Genomic DNA, 25,085 nt, shown 5'->3' on the forward strand with positions numbered 1-25,085 from the left:
TTAAATGGCCGGATATGTCTTTTTGGACTATCATTATGTTCTTGGTTTATATGGCCATAAAAGTAGTGCATTTTATTTGTTTAAGGAGAAAATTAGATTTTTTTTTAAATTCATTTATTTTTACTGTTAAAACCTGACTTGATTGACGAAATAACCAAACAATTACACTGGTGTGAAACATGTACTTCATTCTGATATACAGTAATCAGTTTTTAATTGTAAAAATAGATGAAAATTTTAATAGAATTATCATTTTGTTTTTTATTTAACATACAATGACTAATTTACTCATTTTTTTAGTAGATGGGCAAAATGCAATGCTTCTACTACAAGGGTATTCATAGTACTTTTATCATCTATCGATTTAAATCTTGTTCATGGATATGATTGAATTAGAATTTATATAGAATTTAAAGTTTAGGGTTACTTGAACTTAGGTTGGGTGTAACGAGATTCAGATATGTGGTATGTGCTTAAGGGTGAAGTTAAAAAAAAAAAATTGAGGTTAGAATTAGATTATAATTGTTTTAATGGCACCAAATATAATTTTACCATTACCTTAACTTCAAATTTTACAAATTCTAAAAGATTAAACTATAAGTTTTTCATTTTTAAGAGATAGAATTAAATTATAAATTTTAAAAGCTTAAAGCGTGATTTAAACATTATATTGACTTAATTTTTTATGTTAAAATTTTCAATTTTTAAAGAGATTAAAACAGATTTTCTTTTTCTTTAGGGGGGAAAGACTCCTGCTTGCCCAATGTAGCGTATTGGATAAGTTGGATTCAATTCGGTCAAATTTTTTTTAATTTTTCAAATTGCTCGTGATTCGTTTTGGTTCAATTCATTTCTCGATTTTTTTCATATTAATTTTAATTTTATAATTTTATTTTGATAAAATAAATTTTATTTTATAACCATTTGACATATTTGGTAAAGTTTTAAAATTTCTTTTGTAAATATATTTAAAAGTGATAAATTTTCACATAAACAAAATATAATCAATTTGTATATTTAATTTTATTTGTATCATCATGTATTTGGACAGTTTTTCGAAGATCCCCGTTTCCGAATAATGCAGTTCGAATGTGAATGATTAAATTCAATTCAAATCACTATAATTTGGTTAAAATATATACTATAAATTCTTCTACTCTTTACAAATTTAGAATTTAGTCTTTATATTTTTATTTTTAAAAATTTAATCTTTAAATTTTCAGGTTTTAAAATTGAGGTTAAATTCTTAACCCTATTAAAACACATTTTGTTAAAAATTTTGGTGTGACATTTTGAAATTAAAGAAAAAAATATAACTAAGAGATAATGTTGTAATAAACCTAAATTTAACAAAATAATTTTATATTATGAATAATTAGACATGAATTTTGAAATCTAATAGAGATATTAAATTCTTAAAAGTAAAAACAAAAGGATTAAATTCCAAATTTATGAAAAGTGTAAGTACTTATGACACATTTTAACCCTATAAGTTTTGTATTTTAGCTGCTATTCTCTTAGAGAGACAATAAGCAGTAGACATAACAGTAATCATAGGATTAACACCAATAGCAGTAGGCAACACACTTGCATCACAAACGTACAATCCTTCAGCTTCCCAACTCTCCCCATTTTCATCAACACCCCCATCTTTTTCATTTCTCCCCATCTTACAACTCCCCATTTGGTGCGCTGTGGTGTGAACCATCCATTTGTCGCCCCCGAACAACGGTCCACCTACCGAGAAAACCGTGTCCAAAAACTCCTCCAGCTCCTCTTTGCTCACCCCTTTGCACTTCAACTTTTGCCCATCGCTACGATGAGTCCCGACCTCGACCGCACCGGCCGCAACCAAAACCCTCAACGACCGTCTCAACCCGGCTCGGAGATTCTCTCGGTCGGTCGCATCGAACTTGTACGTTACCCGTCCCCCCATATGAACTTCACCGGACCCTCTGTCTTTCACAATTGTTATCAAATGAGCGGTTCTTGAAAATTTTAACATCCTTTGTTTGAAGTCCAAACCGGATACCCAAGGGCATAGAGCAGTGTACTGTCCTGGTCCTAATGATGGTGTTTCAATAATGGCTTGTACATTGTTGTTTGGTCCCAACACTTTATGAACCGATGTGATGATCCCACCATCGACAGCTTTACCTTCGATATCGGAATCGGAATCCGGGAAATAACCCCAAGACATTAAAACCGGGTGGAGCCGGAGATTTCGGCCGATGTTCGGGTTTTTAAGTCCGCTCGAATACATCAAAAGTGGCGTATGAAGTGCCCCACAAGCTGATATTGTTACTTTAGCTTCTATTTGTAGTTTCTTCGTAATGTTTTTGTTAAATGTTGTTGCAATAACGCCCGTACACTTCATCTTTCTCGTACTGATCATTGTCGTGTTTTGTTCCAACATGAATTTTTCTGCTTTGCAGGCTGTTAAAATGACGGTGCCATTGTTAACAGCATCCACTAACCATGTCTTGTCGGTCCCTTTCTTGTCCCCTCTTCTGCAACCAAAGCCGCAAGATCCACAGTAATGGCGGCTGGAGGAATTTCGCGGCACTTTTTCGATATCAAAGCCGAGATTTTTACACCCTTTACAAAGAACTAGATTTTGAAACCCTTCTTCTTCACAGTCTTCTGTCACACCGATTCTCTCACAAACGATATCCATGGCGGAAACATATTCGTTGCTCCCAAAAACTGGGATTTTACACTCATCGGTCCATTCTTTAAGAACTGATTCCGGCGTTTTTATACAAGCTGACCAGTTAACAGCTGAGCCACCGCCTACGGTGGAGCCGGCGAGAATCGCGAATTGTCCATCGATACTCGGTAGGCTACCTCCTAATTCGTATAGTTTCTCCATTGAAGGACCTTCGAAAGGGGAATAATCTGCCGGGCCGAAATAGCTTCCTTTTTCTAAAACGACCACTTTCAGACCCGAACTAGCCAGCGTCGCCGCCGCGACCCCGCCACCGCACCCAGAACCGACTATTACTGCGTCGCATTTGATTTTGATGGCGTTTTTGTGGGGATCTTGTGTAACTTGAAGGCCTTTCTCTGTTAGTAATTTGTGAAGATCAATGGAGTCTATTACATGCATTGTTTCAACAATTCCTTGTTGAAGAGGTCTTTCATTTGGAACATTTTCAACTTTGTCTATGTTATACCCAATAGCTTCCCATGCTGGGTTTTCACCATTTTCATCCACCTGAGGATCAAATTGTTACCTTTAGAACTTGATTTCACAATCTCCAATATGAGTGTCAGTTCGTATATTAAAAAACAAAGTCAGAAATATAATTTTATTTTTATATATATTTATTATTTTAATATTTTAAAAAGATTAATCTAAAATTCTTTATTTTTAAGACGTCAAAATTTATTTTTTCCATTAAATTAACTTATAATTTAAAAACTTCATCTAATCATTGAAGCTCGAAAAACTGACTCGAAATTGAGAGAGTTCAGAAAATGTTATGCTCAAAATAAATTAATTCCAATATTTAAGTCTCAACCTAACCCCACATTATTCATTTATATTTTATAATATATTACTGCTTTTCTCTTATATATATTAGGTAATTTATGTTATATAAAATAATAAATAATTATATAAATATATTTCCAGCTATATTTTTAAATTACCCTCAACTACCCTCAGCTATATATATATATATTAATAATTTAATATATACTTAATAATAAAATATATTTTATGTAATTAAATAATAAGATGCTAAATTTTAATTAGATTGTCCTCGTAAAATAAAAATAATAAAATACGCTACGTTATATACGAGCAGCCTAATCAACGGCACACCAATTGCATAAGGGTCTTAGCCTTCCAAAAAATAATAAAATCATATTTTAATCCCTTTAAAAATATAAAATTATAAAATAAATAAATGGTAAATTTGTATCTTTAACCCTTGATTGAAAATATTATTAGTGCCTGGGAATAGAATTTTTAAATCAAAAAAGTACTAACCCGTGAGAAGATGATGAAAAGAATGGCGACTTTGAAGTAGAGGAAAGCGACCCTAAAGGGAGTGAAGAAACGATGCTTAAACCAGGCTTGTAAAACTTGTTCCCTTTTGGCTAATGGCATGCTCGTGAAGCCATTAATGTACGGCCATTCCTTACCCCAACAATGGCTTCCACAAAGCAACAAAGTTCCCACTTTTGTTGATAACAACAACAACACAACTCTCACTACCACCACACATTCAATGAATAATCTTTTCCACAACATCTCTGCTGCCTGTAAAATTAAACCAATAAATCTTGAAATTTATTCTCATTTTTTTCTTTTTTTATGTAAGCAATGAAATGAAAAAGAAAAAGAAACTTTTAGGGGTAAAATCATAAAAATTATAAATTTCCAGGAATTAAAGTAAAAATTTTTAGACTTAAGTACCTTCGTTTTCCCACTTTAATATTTAAATTTTCATTCTCGTTTCAGTTTACTCCAAAAGAAAAAAAAATCAAATAATAACGTGGCACATGATAATGATAATTTTTTAGGTAAATTAGGATGAAATTAATAGTTTTAGGTGTCAAAATGAGAAAAAGAAAGTTCAGGTGTCAAATTGAAACAAAAAAAAGTTCAAGGGCCAAATCATGGTATAAAGCAAAAATTTTAGTTTCCCCAAAAGAAGAAAAATGTTTTCAATAAGAAAGTGACACACGATGTTGGTAATTTTGGGAGTAAAATGAGACAAAATTAATAATTTAAATAATAAAATGAGACAAAAAAATTTAGACACCAAAGTGAAAAAAACCATGATATAAGACCAAAATTTTAGCTTACCCAAAAGAAAAAAGAAAGAGTTTTCAATAAGAACATTATACACAATGAAAATTTTATTCCGAGGACTTAAAGTGAATTATGATTTGTTTTTAAAAGGGATCATAATACAATTTCACCGTATGAATAAGGAACAAAGAAAGATGGAAATGTCTTGATGAATAATTGTACTTATAAGCTAGTTATGGTATTTTATACTTGAAATGATTAAATAAAATATTAAATTGAAAACATAATTTTTTATTAAAAATATCATTTTTAATTCAGGTTTTAGACTCTAAAATTTAGTATAATTCAATCTCGCTATTCCTAACAAGGTGGAGCCAAAACAATTTTTAAGACGTAATTAAATTATATATTTTGTAAGAGTTAAAATGTAAATTTATTATTTTAATAGTTTATATCTTTTTATTTTAAAGGATTAATTCAAAATTTTTATTATTTTGGAACGTTAAAGTGCAATTTTCCATACACAAACTTAGAACTTCATAAATTTTAAAAGTAAAAAAAAAAAATCTCATTTTAAGGGATACCAAAACCCTTACCTACCCATTTGACACCGACCTACTATTCCATTAAAATGCCAACATAAATTAAAAAAAAAATTCCTTCCTACACTTATATGTTAGCATTATACATTGAAAATAAGTATATTTTAAAAAATATTTACGTAAGCATTTTAAACCAACTTTTTTTAGAATCGGTCTTATCTGTTTATGAAGTTTAATTGAATAAATTACTAATAAAATAGAAAAATATATATTTAGAGAGACAAAAGAAAAACCAGTTCAACTACCGATTCAACAAATCCAATCCCTTATTCTATACCCATACCTCAATCAATTTTCAGTTCAACCAACTAATTCAATCCATTTCTGAAAACAGTGTTTTAAACCAAGATTTTCCGAACTGAACCGGTGATCAGACCGATCAGGTCACCGATTCATCGGTCTAGTCAATCCGATTAATTTATTTAATTCGACTAAATAAATCATTAAAAGTTCATAGAAAATAAAAAATATTAAAAATCCAATTCAACTGCCTGATTCTCAATTCATCCAATATAATCGATTTGGTTCAAACAACCTTGTTTTAAACAAAATATAACTAAGGCATTAACTATTTGTACGATTGACATTACAAAAGTAGAGAGAGAAATTAAATCTCAAATTCAAGCATAGTTACAAGGACCACAACCAGAATTTAATCAAAAAAGCTTATCTTTTTTACCTCGTCCGGGAATGGGGATTGAGAAGCAGAAGTTTCCATGAAAGATCGAACAGCTTTGCTTATTGTCTGGTTTTCTCGTCTTTCAAAACAACAAGAAGAAGGTGGCAAAGAAGGGAACAAAGCTTCAGCTATGGCGGCCAGTGTGTTTACTTCAGCTGAAGAAAACCCATGATCATATTTCTTTCCTTCTATTTCCTCTATTTTCCCTCCTTTCATAAATCCCTTCCCTAATTTTCCTCCCATTTCTCTCCCAATTTTCTACTTTTGATAACACTAGATGATTTTTGCCTTCTCTTTGCAATCATTTATAAAATAGTGGAAAGTGGGAAATTTGGAGGATAGTCATTGGGATGTTTTAATTCCATTAAAAAAAAAAATAAGTTCAACCGTTTGAAAATGAAAGTTCCACTGTAATTGTAAATTAACCAAAAAAAAAAAAAGCATGATTTAAAATTTTGGGTTTAATTCAATTAATTCATATAATTATTAAGTAAATTATACTTAATATTATTAAACTATTAATAAGTTTACATTTTAGTTACTTAATTTCAAAAAGTTATAAAAATAGTTACTAGACTATTTGAAAGTTTTCATTTAAGTTATTGAACTATTAAAATTGATGTTGTATTTCCTTTTTTGTTTGCATTATTTGAACCAATCGAAAACTTTTATTCTCCTTCTCTATTACAATTCAGTTTTTTTCTCTTAAAACATCTTTGAACGTCACGAATCTACGAACCAAAATTCAAACAACTTTCTTCTCTAATCTCCGATAGTGATCATCAAATCGAATTAGACCTAAGGTATGTTTTTCTACTTGTTGATGGACATTAATCCACCATGTCGATCGTCGAATCATCACTTGGAACTCACTAGCCAAGTTTCTTTAAAAAAACACTTAACAACCAAATGACTTAAATAAACACTTTTGAATATATCAATGATCATTTTATAATTTTTAAATTAAGTGACCAAAATATAAATTTACTAATAATTTAATGATCTTAAACAAAATTTAGTTATTTTAATACATTATTAATAATTGCACTTAAAAAGGTTGTTGAGCAGTAATCAACAAATAATTTACAACTATTAATGCTAGCTGTTCTCCCAAAGGAAAATGTCCACCAAAAAAAGCAGAAGGAATTATTATTGGACTAACTTTATCGGACATTAATTTAATTAAAAATAATTATTTTTTTATTTTTACAATATTATTTTGAAAATATTTTTATCATTTTATACAAATTTAAAATCAATATAAATCAACAAAGGGTAATATTTAAACATAAACCATCATAATTTTTAAATTTTATATTTAAACAATTCAACAAAAATATCGTGTATTTCTAATATAATAATTTTTATTAATATAGTTATACTATTTTTTATCCTCATTAGTATTAATAATTTCCTTTTATATATACTAGTATATATATATTTGTGGTTGTATATTTCAGTAAAACATGCAAAGTTGGGTATGACATTTAATTTGGGTAACTTTTGCGTTTTAACCCCAATTTAACATAGTTGTGGAAGTAATTGTAATGTAGATCCGTCTACTTCTTTTTATTATTTTTAATTTATTGATATTCATATTTAATATATAAATAATTTTTCAAGATATATGTTTGTATTCAATACGTATTTATATTCAATACGATCTCAATTGGTTTTCTTGCTTGTTATTTTGTTACCCTTTTTTACGTGGAATGGTTGCAATTTCACCCAATTTTTGGGTACTTAAATAAAATATACCAAACGTATGAGTATTACCCATAAATTTAGAATTTAGTCCTTTTACTACTAGAATTTAAAATTTAGATTCAATTGTTAATAATACTATTTCTTTTGTTAAAATTTTAGTGCGACCTTTTGACATGAAAAAAAACCCACAATAATAATTAAAAGTGACAATAACAAAATAAATTTAATAGTGTTAACAATTGAATTTAAATTTTAAAATCTAAAAATAGAGAAATTAAATTTCTATAAAAAGATTGTGTATTTTAATAGGATACTTAACTACTCTTTTTGGAAGCCTATTTTGTCAATCACTTTTTTTTTCTATTAGCAATATCAATTTATTTATTCATTGGTCAGTTGAATTAATGTGATTTTAAAATTTATATCCGTACTCAATTTGATCTAATTCAATAACTCGATTCATTATTATATTAATAAATATAAAAATATATTTTATAATTAAGTTTAAAATTTTAAAATTAATTTTATTATCATTTAAATAATTCAGATAAAATTAGTTCACCCAACCAAAACACAAGCCTCTCTTTGATGAGAATTAAGTTTAATAATATATTCAAATTTTATATGATGAATAAATTAGATAAATATATTTTATTAATAAATAAATAAAACTTTATATTTTATAAATGATATCATCTTTTTATTCACTGTATATAAATTTATACAATATTATTATATTAAATATAAATCTATTATTTGGTATCTGGTATTATATGTATTTTATTTTACAAGCATTCTTAAAAAATAACCTTTTCATAAATATATATTTAATAATTTATTATAACTTATAAGACATTTGTCAACCTCTATCCTACTAATGAAATTTAAAAATTTTACTAACAATGCATTAAATATTTTCTCCTATTATAATTATTAAACCTTAACATCGATGCTTGTGTCATTTTGAGATAATAAATTTCATCTGCTTATGATGAAATATATATCTGTAATAAACACTCATTTAATTTTTAAAAATACAAAAGAAAATCTAATGCATAAATGATTGGAAAAGGAAAAATAAAATTTAGCTCAGATGAAAGGATCATCAAGACAACATCTTACCAATTTCAATCTACCTTTATCAAATAATTACATTTTCTTACATATTGGTGGTGTTATTAAGTCAAATGCAGGTTTCACTGCTGCTGGTGGTGTGATGCGAAAACAAAATGGATATTGGATATTAGGTTTTAATCATTATTTGGGGGAATGTTTAGCTTTTAATGCTAAGTTTTGCATGTCATGGATGGTTTGATTCTTCTTGAAAGACGGGGATTCAATAATATTTTGATTCATATTAATAGTTTATTAGATGTGGTTAATGCCCTCCAAGATAGACATTTGGCAATTTCTTCTTCAAGATTATTTAGAAGATTAAATCAGATATTAAAGATATTCCAAGAGAGATGAACCAAGTGGCAGATTGCATAGTCAAAATGATTTCTGACAAAACATTTGAAGTACAAGTATTTGGGAACGTGCCTGAACAACTGAAAATAGGATTACACGAAGATAATATTAATGATCTTTTTCAAAAAAAAAAATCATGCAAAAAGCATTTCAATTTAAGCTCTTAAATTTATCAAAATTCAACCGTGAGGATATCAAACAATTAACCAACTGTTTTAAATTTGCACGTAAAGAAAACTGTAAGTTAACATCTAAATTTCAAATTATTCATAAAATTGATAATTTTAAATACAATGCAAAAAAAAATGATATTTAGTCTATTGTTTATTTATATATATAATGTTTAATACAACACATAAATAAATAAATAAATACAATTAACCCTCTTTATAACAATCACTTTCTATAACAACATTTTTATTATAACAATCAAGATTTTAGTCGAATCGATTTTCATCTATTTAACTTATTAATATTTTAATATACTTTATAATACGTTTATTATCATCTTTAACTCTGCTATAGAAATCTAAATTTCCCACTAACCATGAGAAAAATCAACAAAACCAATCAATATAATCATCAAACAAGTTAGTTGAAATTTTCAAATATTATAAAAAAAAAGTAGGCAGTTTTGTCAAAATATATTTATTTCATCAATAATGTATGAACATTAAATATGAATATGTATAAATATAAATATTTCTTTCAAAAAAATTTATAAGCCAACAAACAAACAGCCCAAATCAAATATATGATCCACATGACATTCATAATTCTAAATATGCCTCTTCTTCACTATTCTTCAACTTGATTTTATATATATAAAGAAAAAGCATTTATCCAAATTTATGAAGTAATTGAGAATATTTTGGTGAATCAAATTAATATTTGAGAAGCAATATATTTAATTTTATTCAATATCTCAAATTACTTCAAAACATATTTAATTTTAATTTCACCGTTTTATCTTTTAATGATAAAGAAAGTTCAAATTCTATCAATATTTCACCCGTACAAAAACTTATTCATTGAGATAATAATCCATTGAAATGATTAATTTGAGGAAGAGGAATTATCACACCGACTTGCTTTCTTCTTTCTCATTCTTAATTCAAGAGAACCCCTTATTTATTGTTTAAAGGAGTGTTGCAACAAACGAGGTATTTTGTTATTGACATGAAACTTGTCCTCTAAGTCTAATCATTTAAGTAAATAAATAAATGGTAAACTGCATTATTAGTCACTAAATTATAGGTAAATTTTTGTTTTGGTCATTTAACTAAAAAAGTTATAGTTTAGTCACTGAACTATTCAAAAATTTTCATTTAAATCACTAAGCTGTTAAATTTGATTTATTTGTTATATGACTTTCTCTATTCGCATAGGCTACACAAATTGGAAGCTCTCTTTTTCCTTCTATTTTGTAGTTCGGTATTTTTTCATAAAATAATTTTGGAAGTCATGAATATGCGAACTAAAATTTAAACAACTTTTTTTCCTCTAATCTCCAGAATTGACTATCAGATTGACTTGGATCTAAAGTATATTCTTCTACTCACCAATGGGTACTAATCCACCGTACTTATCGTCGAATTGTCATTTGGAGGTTGGTGGCGAAACTTTAACAACTCAATGACTTAATAAAAAATTTTGAATAGTTCAGTGACTTAAATGAAAATTTTTGAATAATTTAATGACCAAATTGTAATTTTTTTAATTAGGTGATCAAAACAAAATATATCCATAATTTAGTGACTAATGTAGTTTACCCAAAATTAAAAAGCTTCATATTTGCACACTGGTCGTGCTATAGAGCATAGATTAATTAATGGTGAAGTTGACTTGTCCAGGAGGAGTTTTTTGGATCGAGTTTGGATTGGCTCGGTTGCCAATCCATTTCATGCACCATCAATGAATAATGATATGACAAATTATCACCAAGAAAAATAAAAAATGGTGAAGGACTTATAAATAAATATGACCAATTCTATTTAAACATAATTAAATATTAATTATAATTATTATATTGTCTCGGGTTTCAAATTTTGGATTCAAGACTTTATTTTAGGATTGAGTGCTTTGATTTCATTTTGAGTTTCGACTTCCAAATTTCGAATGGAGTTATATTTAAATAAAGTTATTAATATTTATTTGTAAGTCTTCGACTATTTTTTATTTCACCAATTATGAGATGTCCTTTATTTTTTACTGACAATTCATGAAACTCGTGTATCGACAGTGCATTAAATATTCATCTTTTTTTATACTTAACAAGTTAGTTTAAAATTGAAAACTTTCTCTCCGAAACTTAATTGAAAGACAAGTTTAAGCCCAATTATTTTTAAATTTGTCAATGATTTAAAAAATAATATGCAGGTCAAATCAATCAGATCACCGATGCTCTTAGTTCAATTGAATTGATCACCAATCCAATAATAATTAATTAAATAATTTAAAATTTAATAAAACAATATTTAAAAACTATAAACAAGTTCAACCGTCAATTTTTTTTCTTTGATTTCCCTTTTTATAAGTTTTGGACAATTCATTCGAATATGGATTTTAATTAATTTTTTATCTAACTAATTCGATTCTAATAATATGATCAAAGTATGTATACAATGTATAAACGAAACGGGACAACATGTTATGCAGGGATGCCTAAGTTGAATGGTTGATTGTTTTCGTTGGACCATTATGGGATGTTAATTATGACAGCCATGCACATTTATGTTTGTTGTGTCAAGTTGGCACAATCGCTTTCGGTGTTTGTAACGGTTAATTGCTGGAAATTTAATTTAATTATTATTATTATTTTTAAATTTTTAATAATATAAGAATTAAATGGATTTATTTAACATTATAAAAATTAATTAAATTAAATTTTTATAATGGAAGGATCTCTTTATACATACACCATTTACAATGTATTAAATATGAACGATTAAACTAAAATTTAAACATTTACATAGAAAAATCATTAACCAATATAATGCTTTTCAATCCCTTATAAGAAGAAATTATTAACAAAATGAGTTTTTAATTATACTTTTGGTTAGTTTATGATTTTGGTCCTTTTGCTATCTTCAATTTTAGAATTTAGCTGATATAATTTTATTTTTTCACACTTAGAACGGTGAACACTTTAATTATCAGGTCATCAAATGAATTTTTTTAGTCATTTTTCTTTGAATGAAAAAATTTCGGTAAGGTGATTTATTTAATGAATTTGAAAGACATGTTATTTATTTTTGTATTGATTTGAATATAAATGTATTTATATATTGAAGTTGTGAATGACAGGGAGTTGTCATTGATGATTTTTATTATTTGATTTATTATAGTTAGTTCGGTAAGATTTTTGTTTATCTCGTCGAACTTACTACGTTTCATTAAGCTTACTTATGTTGTTTAATGTCATTGTAGATTTTCTGGATGATCAGATCAACACTCAAGTCACACTATCCAAATTATCTTGGTAGTTTTTGAAACGTTAAATTCAGATTATATGGCATGTATAGGCTCTTGTGCTATTTTGGTTAATGTTTGGCTTATGTAAATATTATGAATGATATTTTGTGCAAATAACCAAATTGCAAAGGGCATGAGAATGAGTTATAGTTGTTATGCTAATGTCTGTGGCTTACATATATTTGATTTGTTGTGGCTGTGGTAACTTTATCAGGTATTTTGATTTGGTATTGCTTGAATGAGTTGATGAGCTGAATTAATTTGTATTTTGAGATTAAATTGTATATAATTGTGGTACCAATGAGGGTACATTGGTTAAGCACATATTAGGTTGGTTTTGATGTGTTTTTCACCCAATTAATGTCATTTTGATTTTGTATTTTGGTTAGTATTTGAGTTTCTTAAGGTCCAAGCAATTTGATTATGTTTGTACTAATGTATGATTTGAAAGATTAATTTACTATTTCGTTGTCCTGTAATACTCCGTAATCTTATTTCGGTGACGAATATGGGTTAGGAGTGTTACAATATTCTTCTACTCACCAATGGGTATCAATCCACCGTACTGATCGTCGAATTGTCATTTGGAGCTTGGTGGCGAAACTTTAAAAAAAAAAAAGACTTAACAACTCTGTGACTTAATAAAAACTTTTGAATAGTTCAATGACTTGAATGGAAATTTTTGAATAATTTAATGACCAAATTGTAATTTTTTTAGCTAAGTGATCAAAACAAAATATATCCATAGTTTAGTGACTAATGTAGTTCACTCGAAATTAAAAAGCTCTATATTTGCACATGAGTCACGTTATAGAGTACATATTAATTAATGGTGAAGTTGACTTCTCCAGAAGGAGTTGTTTGGATCAAGCTTCGATTGGTTTTGCTTGCCAATTCATTTCATGCACCATCAATAAATAATTATATGAATAATTATCACTAGGTAAAATAAAAAATGTTGAAAGATTTATTAATAAATATTAATAATTCTAATTAAAACATAATTAAATATTAATTATAATTATTATATTGTCTCGGGTTTCAAATTTTGGATTCAATATTTTATTTTAGGATCCGGGTTTTGATTTCATTTTGAGTTTTGATTTTCAAATTTCGAATGGAGTTATATTTAAATGAAATTATTAATATTTATTTGTAAGTCTTCCACTATTTTTTATTTCACCAATGATGAAATGTCCTTTTTTTTTTACTGACTATGCATGAAACTCGTATACCAATAATGTATCAAGCTAGTTCAAAATTAAAAATTTTCTCTCTGGAACTTAATTCAGAGACAAGTTTAATCTCAATTAAATCTAAATTTGTTGATGATTTAAAAAATAAAATGTAAGTTAAATCGATCAAATCACCGATGCTCTTAATTGAAGTATGTATACGATGTATAAACGATACCGGACAACAACATATTATGCAGGGATGGCTAAGTTGAATGGTTAATTGCTTTCGTTGGACCATTATGGTACGTTAATTATGACAGCCATGCACATTTATGTTTGATGCGTCAATTTGGCACAGTCGCTTTCGGTGTTTGTAAGGTTAATTGCTGGAAATTTAATTTAATTATTATTGTTTTTTAAAAATTTTAATAACATAAGAATTAAATTGATTCATTTAACAATATATTAAATACGAACGATTAAACTAAAATTTAAACATTTACTTAGAAAAACCATTAACCAATATAATGCTTTTCAATCCCTTATAAGAAGAAATTATTAACAAAATGAGTTTTAATTATACTTTTGGTTAGTTTATGATTTTGGTCCTTTTGCTATTTTCAATTTTAGAATTTAGCTGATATAATTTTTTTCTATTTTTACAACATTATTAATTGATTTAAATATTTAACACCATTAAATGAATTTTTCTTGGAACCTCCGCTCAACGCATCATTATTATTATTTTGTCAAAATTATTGCTTTTAAAAAATAAAACAACATTTAGTTTATATACTTTGTGTTTAAATTTTTTATTCATATTAGTCCTTGAATTTGAATTCTATTAAATAATTTATCCTCTTTGACACAATTAAAAGGTGATGATGTGACAATGTTATCAATTAAAATTTTAAAAAATTATTTCGAAAATTATAAAAATTCAAAATATTGAGAATTTATAAATATATAAATTAAAACTTTATAAAATTATACAATATATATAGGAAATTTATAAATAATTATAAAAATCTATAAACAAAAAAGGTGACATTATTGAAAATGCATGTTCAAAATGAAGGTAAACAAATTCAAGTCTAAGTTCATCTCAACAAAATTCACAAAATTTTAAAAATATAATTTATTTTGAAATTATTATTTTCTAAAATTGTAAAATATAGAAAATTATAGAAAATTCAAATCAATAATGCACATGGATAAATAGTGGTGTGGATTTAAATGAACTTTGGTGCTGATTTGTCTAAGTTCATTTTTCACGTGAATTTTATTTTTATTTATAATTTTATATTTTTGTTGTAATTTTTATTCTATATAAATTTCTTTTAAAACGTTAACATCTCTTAAAAGTTGCTAAGAAAAGGATTAAACTATTTGATGGAATTCAAGTTTAAGGATTAATGTAAAAAAAAAATACACAGACTAAATTATAAAGTTTGTAGAATTTGAGTATAAATGTTGTTTTATCCCTTTAAACAAATTTAGATCAACAACTATTTAAATTAGCTAATGGCATTAAAAAATAGAGCAATCGGATTATGTAAAATTAAAGCAAATGGTCTAAAAATCCAAATCTAAGCATAACATAGGGACCAAAACCATAATTTTACCTATGTTTTATAGACTTCAGAATAGCCTCAAAATCCCCTAAATTTTTCTTTTTAATTCCCCAACGAGAGAAAGATTCGACAACAACATGGTGTCACAACACTTTTCATTGCTTAAAAAATAAGAAAAATATTAATATCCATGCCACTTGAATAATGCATTAATGTTTGATGTATCAAATTGACATACAACTTATACCTACACAATGTGAACTAGCTTACCATATAAATAATTTATATGGAGTGATTATAAAACAAAATAAACATTAAATGCAAACGGATTAAGAATCGGAATAGTCCGAATTAAAATCGACCCACATGACGATTTTTTTTATTATGATTAAATTTGAAAGTTAGTCTATACTTTGATACCTTATTTTGGTAATTAAGTTCACCTTAGTATTAGAATTTAGATATGACTTATCATTTTAAAATTATATTACTTTATCACTTTGAAATTAAAATTTTAAAATATCTACTTTTAAACTTCAAGTGACGAGGTGATAATTTGAGACTGTACTACCTCATCATTATTTTACGAAATCCAAAAATTACATTAATCATATAAAAATAGATTAATCAAATTACACTCATTTAAAATGTAAAGACTACATACTCAAATTTGACCATTTAGAGGGACCATAACTAAAATTTGACCTATATTTCTTCCATTAATTTTTTTTTTCGTTTAGAGGAAATCTTCTCTAAACTTCTAACAGCCATACAAACCATAGATTTTGATTTTAATTTTTCCCCCAAGAAAAAGACAAACAGAAAAATAACAAAATAAACCCCCGAAAAAAGCATTCTTGCAAAAAGCTCCGAAAAAGGGCCAGCAAAAGCCACTTGAGAGCCAATGGCTTCTTCAAGTTTTCTTCTAGAATCTCCGGCGTCTATCTTCTCTTCTTCCTCCATTAAAGCTCCTCTCTATCTCCCGAAACCCTACCCTTTTATTGTTAACGTGAAACGGCGCCGTCCCGAAAGGAAGCGAAACCCTGTTCTGAAATCGGCTGTTGGAGATGTCTCCGTCGTTGACTCACCACCGCCGCCGCCGCCTCCACCTCAAGATGCTAAATCTGAACTCATTTCTTCTTTGAAGCTTAAATTACTGGTATTTTTTTGTTTAAAAGTTGCAGATCATTTTTCTGGGTTTTCGCTGGATTTGTTTTAGGTGTTATTATGGTTATAGTCCCTGTACCATGCTGAAATTTGAGAATTAATCTTTTTTATTTTAATTTGATATAATTTGGTTACTATGTTATTAGTAGGTTGAAATTGATAATACCGTTGTTAAATAGAAGGTGAATTCTTATTTAAACAGCTTAAGCATTTCACTGATATAAAAATATATTATTTGTTTATTGAATTTTTCAGTGTCGAATAACACTAAAATAAATTTATGTCATCACTTTAACATCAACAACTATGGTGTTATCAATTTGGACCTACTAATAATTTTATAAAAATAGAGGACTAAAGCTGGAATCATACTTTTTGATGTGAAAATGTCGTAATTTATGTCCAATTAGACTTCAAGCTATATATATATATATATATGATACGAACACAATACGGATATGTTTTGATTGAATTAATTATCCGGGAATGTGTTTGATATGAACATCATTTTCCAATACCAATGTCTTGATGGAGGTTGATTTGGATTCAGGGTATTGTTTCTGGGCTGAATAGAGGTCTTGCTGCGAACCAAGATGATCTCGGAAAAGCAGATGATGCCGCCAAGGAACTCGAAACGGTTGCCGGACCTGTGGACTTATTGACCGATCTTGATAAGCTGCAAGGGAGATGGAAACTGATATACAGTAGTGCATTCTCGTCTCGTACGCTCGGTGGGAGCCGTCCTGGACTTCCCACTGGAAGGTTGCTCCCCGTAACTCTCGGCCAGGTTTGCAGCAAATCCTACTGTTGTCGTAATTTTTAATATTCGGGACGTAAGCATGTACGGAACATATTCAAATCATACATGTACTTTTTCGTGAACTTGCAGGTTTTTCAGAGAATTGATGTCATAAGCAAAGATTTTGATAATATAGCAGAAATTGAATTGGGAGCTCCATGGCCATTACCTCCACTTGAAGTCACTGCTACCTTAGCTCACAAATTCGAAATCATAGGTTACTACTTAGCTTCTACTTTGTGTTTAAGTTCAAAGTTGTCCGAGTCGGAATCGGCAAACTGATAAAAGACTTGTGTTTTGGTTTTTGCATATAGGATCTTCAAAGATCAAAATAACATTTGAGAAAACGAGTGTGAAAACGAGAGGGACCTTTTCTCAGCTTCCTTCATTGGATGTACCTCGGATTCCCGACGCTTTAAGGCCTCCATCTAATCCAGGGAGCGGCGACTTTGATGTTACCTTCATCGACGCCGATACCCGAATCACCAGAGGAGATAGAGGTGAGCTTAGGGTTTTTGTCATCTCATAAATTAGTAAGCACATCTAATATCAAAGCCCGTATGCACTCTCATTACTTCATATATTGTCTGTATGTGTATATATCATCGGGAGTGATCCGTAACTTCTTTTTGTAAAATTAATATTTTAATATAATTACAATTATTATGTATGTAAATTTTGAATCAATTTAATAGTTTAATCGTGTCAATAATTGTGGTTACTTGAACTAAATTTTATATTTTATTTAATTTATAATTAATTTTAAAATTTATAATGTGAAAAATATTTTATATTTAAAATAGTAAAAATGTTATGAAATAAATAAAAGAGAGTAAAATAAATAAAAAATAGGAGAGCAAAAAAGTAAGTATGAATTTTATGGATCAAATATGAATGTTTTCACGTTTTTTATGTTCTATATTTATAGATATAAAATATATAAATAATAAAAATTTATTTTAATTATTAAATAACTTAAAATTTTGTATAAAATAAATTTTCAAGAAAAGAATCGCATTAGAGATATTTATGAAAAGTTTTATAAATTTACAAAATAATTTTTAAAAGTCATAAAATAAATTTTTGTTAAAAAATTTCAAAATTCAAAACCGAAAATCAATACAAAATAATTAGAAATTGAATTAAATCAAACTAAATTATCATGGTTTTGAGAATTAAAAAAAAAATTTAAAACCGAATCGAATTTAGCCCTAACAAATTATCTGCACTAGGCTAATGCTAGAGTGGACATTAAATATCAATAGACATCCTTAAACTATGATTTAAATCTTAAATTGTTCTCTAAATTTTAAAATATTTCAATTTAGTTTTTAAAGTATTAATATCGTAGTGATCAAAATTTTCTATCAATCAAATGTCAACTTGGAATCTCAGATCACATGGATGTATTCAAAGTACATGGATCAAATTTCAAGCATGTATATACTTATTGCGTAACTAGCTCGGATATAACATATTAAAAAAATGTCTTAAAAAATACGTTAAAAGGTAATAGATTGTATCAAGGAGAATTATTTGTATAACACGTTATATCCATGTGTTGTTGATGCAAAACATACTAAAGTATTTTAAATTTGATCCTTGCATTTTAGTTATGTTTTACGTAAGTTGACGAAAAGATTTGATCGGTGTAATGATACAATGAGGATTTAATTAGAATATTTTGAAGTTTACAGATTAATTTAGCATCTGGGTCATAGTTTGGAGACCTTTCATGAAATTAACCCAAAATAAAATAAAAACCTAGATCCAACAGTTACAAAGCACCCTACTATTAATCCATCATAGAGAAACCCTAATTCCTACCCTCCGCCTCTTCTTAAGCTACGAACACTCGTAGAGAACGAAAATGGTGAGTTTTTCTTCTTCAATCTATAATAGAGGGTACATTTGGCATGCTCCTCAATCATGTAATCAGGGTTTTAATTTTTTTTTTTTCTGATTTTTTTTAGCCTTTCAAGAGGTACGTTGAGATCGGAAGAGTGGCTCTCGTTAACTACGGCAAAGATTACGGCAAGTTGGTTGTCATCGTCGATGTCGTTGACCAAAACAGAGTATGTCGTTTCTCGTTTCCAGATTTTAACACAGTATTATCTTTAATGTGTTCAGTGGATTTATAATAGTTAAATAGCATTTCGGTTTTCACGTTTTAGTGAATATAATGGGGGTTTGGGGTGAAATTTTGTGATTAATGGGAGGAAATGAAGTTCAACGTGGTATGGGTTTGGGGTTTTTATGTTTCTTAGAGTATTCTAACTAGCGCATTTGGGGTTTAGGATTTAAAGAGTTTTTGTTCTTATTCGACGAAATAGCATTTGGGGTCTTAACATTATTGTGATATTAATGGGGCTTATGGTGAAGGTTTATGTTTAAGGGGGATAATGAGGTTCAATGCTGTATGGGTTTAGGGGTTTTTACTTAATATGTTTCTCAGGGCATTTTAATTAGAAATTATTACGTACAAGGATGAATAACTTTTTAGTGGAAAGTTGTGGTTTTGTTTTTAAAGAGTTGAACTAAAATTGGGTTCACTGTGTTTTTCTTATTGCGTTTAATCTAGTCTGAAACACGTTATTTGTAGCTAACGAAATCGAATCTGCATGATGTCAAGTTATATTGTATTTTGGTGATTCTGTTTGTGGGAGTTGTGTTATATGCTTGGTAACGAAGTGCTGGATATTGTGTTTTAGACATGTATTGCTAATTTTCCCCCTTGATTTGGAGGGGTCGAGACTGCATACTGATGCATGCATCGAGGTAAGACTATCCGTCAGATAAGGGTATCAAAAGAATAAAGAGTGAGGTGTTGGAGAAAAAACTTTAGTCTAATGTGTGGATTAAGTGTAGATGTTTATTATGTGTTTGTTCTCGGCTTTCGTTGATCTGTGGATGTTGTTTTGATGTGTTATTTGAGGTCTATATGAATGGTGTTAACTCAGAGAATAATAGAATGTGGAGTTTTAGCAGTCATGTTGACTAGATTGGTAATATTTGTGTGCTAAGAAATTATGTGTATTGCTTTTATCCTGGTCTGTCAGGCACTTGTTGATGCTCCAGATATGGTCAGAGGCCAAATGAACTTCAAGAGGCTTACATTGACAGATATCACAATCGACATTCCCCGTGTTCCAAAGAAGAAGACATTGATTGAAGCTATGGAGAAGGCCGGTAAGTACAATAACTTTGACCGACATTATGATGTTGTTTCTCAAACAATTTTTTCTTTCTAATTGGTATTTCATTTATTTGACAATGGCAGATGTTAAGAACAAGTGGGAGAATAGCTCATGGGGTAGAAAGTTGATTGTTCAGAAGAGAAGAGCATCTCTCAACGACTTTGATCGGTTCAAGCTTATGTTAGCTAAGATCAAGGTCAGTTCGTTCTACTTCTTATATGCTCACCGGATTTATGCACAATTGTATTTTTTCTCAAAATCCAAAAGGCTTTCTTGAAACCTTGATCTGAGCTTAACCGGATATATAATGTATCTTGCAGAGGGCTGGGGTTGTCAGGCAAGAACTCGCGAAGTTGAAAAAGGAGAATTCATCTTGAAATGATACCTGAATCACGAGGATTTGCTAGTTTTGTCATTCAACATTCTGCAATGTGTTCTTTCGGAATGGTTTTTTTTTTTGTTTCAATTAAGATCAGTTGAGTGCAGTTTCATTGGTCTAAGACGGATTTTGTAGTGAATTTATTGCTAGATTTTTGTTTGTGAAAACTTGTGGTAATTTATATTGGCTGCATGAGAGGCATAATAATAGTCTCCATAAAAACAGCGTTGTATTTGTCCTCCTTCTGATGGCCACAAATGCTTTGAAAATTTCTTCAAAAAATTCCTTAAAAATTATATGTGCTTAGTGTTCATTTTCTAATATTAATTTGAAAAAAGAAGAATTCAATTAGATTCTCTAACACATAAGCATTAGAATATTCGAGATTGGTTTGTCTGGTAGCTCGAGTTATATAGTTGGATTGAGAATTGGATTGGTTAAATCTTGGTTGAATTTTTTAAATATTTTATATATAATTTTTAATTAATTTATTCAATTGAATTAGAGAAATTGAGTGAAAAGAGAATTAAGTGTTTTGATTGGTTCGATATCAGTCTAATTTTAAAATTTTTGAATTTTAGTCTTTGTATTTTTATTTTTGGTGAATTACAAGAATTGGACAAAATTCGAACAACAAACATAACCAACGCAATTTGAATCTAAATTACATCTAGAACCGTAAACACTTTAATTATCAAGCTATAATATGAGATTTAATCCTTGTACTTTATTCTTACCCTACAATAATTTTTACATTCATTAAATTAAAATTTGCTATTATGGTATAGAGTTTTATGTGTAAAATATATTATTATATATTATTACTAACTACACATAATACTCATAAAAAATCATTACTTTAATTAATGAATTTAATAGTTACATTTAAGTGTAAATTGAAATTTTAAAATTTTAAAATATATAAAAATATTAAATCGGAGAATAGAGATTAAATTTACAATTTATATGTACACAATTAATAATAAATTTTGATTTAATAATTGAAATGTTAAAACTTAAAATATTCTAAAACTAAAATCGATCAAATTAAATTACTCACAACTTATATGTAATACAAGGAGTAATGGTAAAAGTTGACCAATTCGTTTTGTCTGGCCTGTGAACTTAGTTTATCTTCTAGAATTGGTTTGCACACCACACCTACTTCTCTTAGACCTTATAACCACTGTTTTATTTCAGCAGTTGAAGTGTTATTTTTCTTAGCTTTTTGCTGTAAATGCAATTCAAACATGAGCCATGCCTTTATATATATATATATTCATAATAGTTTAAATCCAATTAATTTATCGGTTGAATTGGTTGAATTTGTATGTATTTTTAAAATTTTTAATAATTTATTTAATTAAATTAAATAAAATAATTAAATCAGTTGAATCGATAAATTTATTATTTGACCGATTTCATCACCGATTCGATTTTAAAAATCTTAATTATATTATATATATAATATTAAACTCGATATTTATATTTTTAAAATTTAAATAAATTTATATTAGACTTGGATACTAAATTCAAGCTCATATCTGATACTAATCCCGAGGTTAAATTACAAGTGGCAATGACAAATATTGTGTTATTTTTCATGCTGCTTTTCTTGCCATTCATTGAGTTGAATCAAGATAGGCATGAAAATAAATATGGTTAATTATTTCAAATAAATTGTTTACCAGAACTGATAAATTCCATGTCGGTCCATTTTTATAAAAAGAAGAAAAATTCAATCCTTGTACCCACATTATTTTATTTGAATGTTAGGATAATTTCATTGTTGAAAGGGTTAATTAAGTAAATAAATATGTTCTTAATGCCTAATCATATGCTGTTAATTCAAGTAAATAAAATTTGAAATTTAGTTTAATTGGTTGGTATAATTACGTTTATTGGTAGGTATTCAATACAAAAGTAAATACAAGGGACTCTCAAAAATGGAAATTTATCTTTTAAAATCTTTTAAAAATGCCGAAATTAAAATGTATATGTGGTAAAATTGTATTTTGACTTTCAAAATGAAAAGATTTTTATTTAATCCTTCAAAAACGATGGAATCATAAGTTAATGCATGATGAGATTATATTTTAATCCCTCAAATATTTTATAGTTTAATTCTAACCTCTTAAAAAGAATTCGGATTCACCCCTAATTTAATAAGTTTTTAGGTAAGTTACAACCAACTAAATATGAATAGGACCAAATTTAAACCGGTCCAATAACTCTTAACCAAACGAAATTGACTTAATTTAAAAATATCCATGATACATATTCGGTTTTTTCTTGTTGCAAGTCTAATTAGAGTAAAAGTATCAGGGAATCAAATTACATTTTGCTCCATTTATAATAAAAAAAGAGCAAATGAGTCTATATACATTAAATCAAAAGGCAAACTGGTTTATATTTACAGTTGAACACTTAATTGGTTGATAGCTACGTGTATGCCATTATGGCATACAAAAATAGATTTTTATCAATAAAAATAGATAAAAAATTTTACAAAATAAAAATTAATTTATGCTTTAATTTAATATACATAAAATTTTAGTGATACTTTTATAGAATAATTATTTTTTTTTTATGGTGCGGTCTACTTAATGAGTAGAACATAATTTGGTTTATCTACCCAACTGAAAAGAATTTTGTCTCGTCCTGTTTTTAATTTTTAAATTTTAATTAGAAAAAACACACACTCGAAATAGCATAAAAATGGCAGTTACATGAGTAAATTTGCTGAACAGATACAATTAAAGTCAATAAATTTTCTCATTTAAAAACATTAATTAATTAAAATTTCAAAGTATTTTTCCAACAAATTCAAATTTTCCATTAACTTTAAACAGATATCTCTTATAAAACAATATAAATATTTTACTAACAACAAAATAAAAACAAATACTTCAAATTATTTTTAAGAAAAACTTCGCTTTAATACTGTATATAATTCTTCTTCAACATCACTCCTTCAAGGTTCTTTGTATCAAAATTTGAAGCCATAAACATGGGACTAAAAGATATCCACTTTAAGCTTAAGGTAAGCACCACTTTTTCAAACATTTCATGATCCTAGATTATAGTTAAAGGTAACTCTTTTTCATAAACTTATTTAACGTATGAAAAAAGATATGAAATGATTTCAAAATATTGAAACCCCGATTTTGTTTTCCATGTTTGACTTCGTATAAACCTTAGTTTTCATGAACCAAGCTCTGGTTTTTTGTTTTTGTTTTTTGTTTTGATATTTTTTGGGGTTTTTTTTAATGGAGCAGGCGTTTAAGCTAAGAAGATTTAGGTTTGGTGATGGTGGGAGCAAGAAAAGAGAGAATGGGGTTAAGAAGAAGCCTTCATGGATGATGCCAATCTCTCATGGCTACCATGTGGTAGAAAATAAGTCGGTGAGAGGCGGCTCCGATGAGCCGGATTTCGATACGGTGGTGGTTCAAAGGGAGCAATTTGATGAACTTGAGTTATGGTTCTTTGGAGTTTTTGATCCTAGGATTGGTGATGGAGTTACCAAGTATATTCAATCTCATTTCTTTGATAAGAAGCCTAAACAGGTAAACAATTGAATCATATTTTCATATACGTATGCACATATAGCTTTAAAATAATACCGTAATGTTCATGATATCAAAATCACACTCGCGACGAAATCTGCAACTGAAATCATGATTTCGTGGAAAGAAATGATGAGTGTTCATGATATCATAATCACACTCACAACGAAATCTGCAACCGAAATGATGAGTGTTATGAAACATAGTATAGGAGATAACAAATTGTGTTCAAATAAGGAAAAATGTATGCATCTATTTATGTTTATTGCTTACATAGAGATGATTACACAACATATCATATCATATTTTTACAATACATTATGTATATGTATGTATATGTATATGGCCTTGATGTATAAGAAGTCTAAACAGATGAACATTGGATCCTATTTTCATACATATATAATTCTATAATGCGACCATTGTGCAAAGTTAATAGAAATCATAACGATGATAACGTTCGTGATATTATAACCACTATTCGCGGTGAAATCTGCTACCATAACTTAAAACCATGTATGTATGTAT

The 25,085-nt window shown here is 28.0% G+C and overlaps 4 protein-coding genes across 4 annotated transcripts in view; 3 read left to right on the forward strand and 1 right to left on the reverse strand.

Moving 5' to 3' along the window:
* The window catches only part of LOC108456831 (putative protein phosphatase 2C-like protein 44), a 39,409-nt gene that overhangs the window by 13,101 nt on the left and 1,223 nt on the right, over positions 1–25,085 (forward strand). Inside the window, exons 2-3 of the mRNA XM_017755529.2 lie at positions 23,968–24,034; positions 24,270–24,557. Coding sequence (XP_017611018.1) covers positions 24,002–24,034; positions 24,270–24,557 — 321 coding nt within the window. The 5' untranslated portion in view covers positions 23,968–24,001. The remainder of the gene's footprint in view (positions 1–23,967; positions 24,035–24,269; positions 24,558–25,085) is intronic.
* LOC108457437 (long-chain-alcohol oxidase FAO1) lies at positions 1,413–6,427 on the reverse strand. Its single transcript, XM_017756501.2, has 3 exons — positions 6,047–6,427; positions 3,998–4,270; positions 1,413–3,217 (listed from the first exon to the last, which is right to left on the reverse strand). Exons 1-3 carry the CDS (start codon positions 6,287–6,289, stop codon positions 1,487–1,489), a joined length of 2,247 nt encoding a protein of 748 aa, XP_017611990.1. The 5' UTR covers positions 6,290–6,427; the 3' UTR covers positions 1,413–1,486.
* On the forward strand, positions 16,208–18,127 carry LOC108455743 (plastid-lipid-associated protein 6, chloroplastic). Its single transcript, XM_017754285.2, has 4 exons — positions 16,208–16,608; positions 17,167–17,403; positions 17,506–17,632; positions 17,730–18,127. Exons 1-4 carry the CDS (start codon positions 16,354–16,356, stop codon positions 17,942–17,944), a joined length of 834 nt encoding a protein of 277 aa, XP_017609774.1. The 5' UTR covers positions 16,208–16,353; the 3' UTR covers positions 17,945–18,127.
* Positions 19,139–21,284, forward strand: LOC108454571 (60S ribosomal protein L14-2-like). Its single transcript, XM_017753074.2, has 5 exons — positions 19,139–19,288; positions 19,389–19,490; positions 20,475–20,604; positions 20,696–20,808; positions 20,933–21,284. Exons 1-5 carry the CDS (start codon positions 19,286–19,288, stop codon positions 20,987–20,989), a joined length of 405 nt encoding a protein of 134 aa, XP_017608563.1. The 5' UTR covers positions 19,139–19,285; the 3' UTR covers positions 20,990–21,284.

Source organism: Gossypium arboreum, chromosome 9, assembly GCF_025698485.1.
Source record: "Gossypium arboreum isolate Shixiya-1 chromosome 9, ASM2569848v2, whole genome shotgun sequence".
In the NCBI taxonomy this organism is placed as follows: domain Eukaryota; kingdom Viridiplantae; phylum Streptophyta; class Magnoliopsida; order Malvales; family Malvaceae; genus Gossypium; species Gossypium arboreum.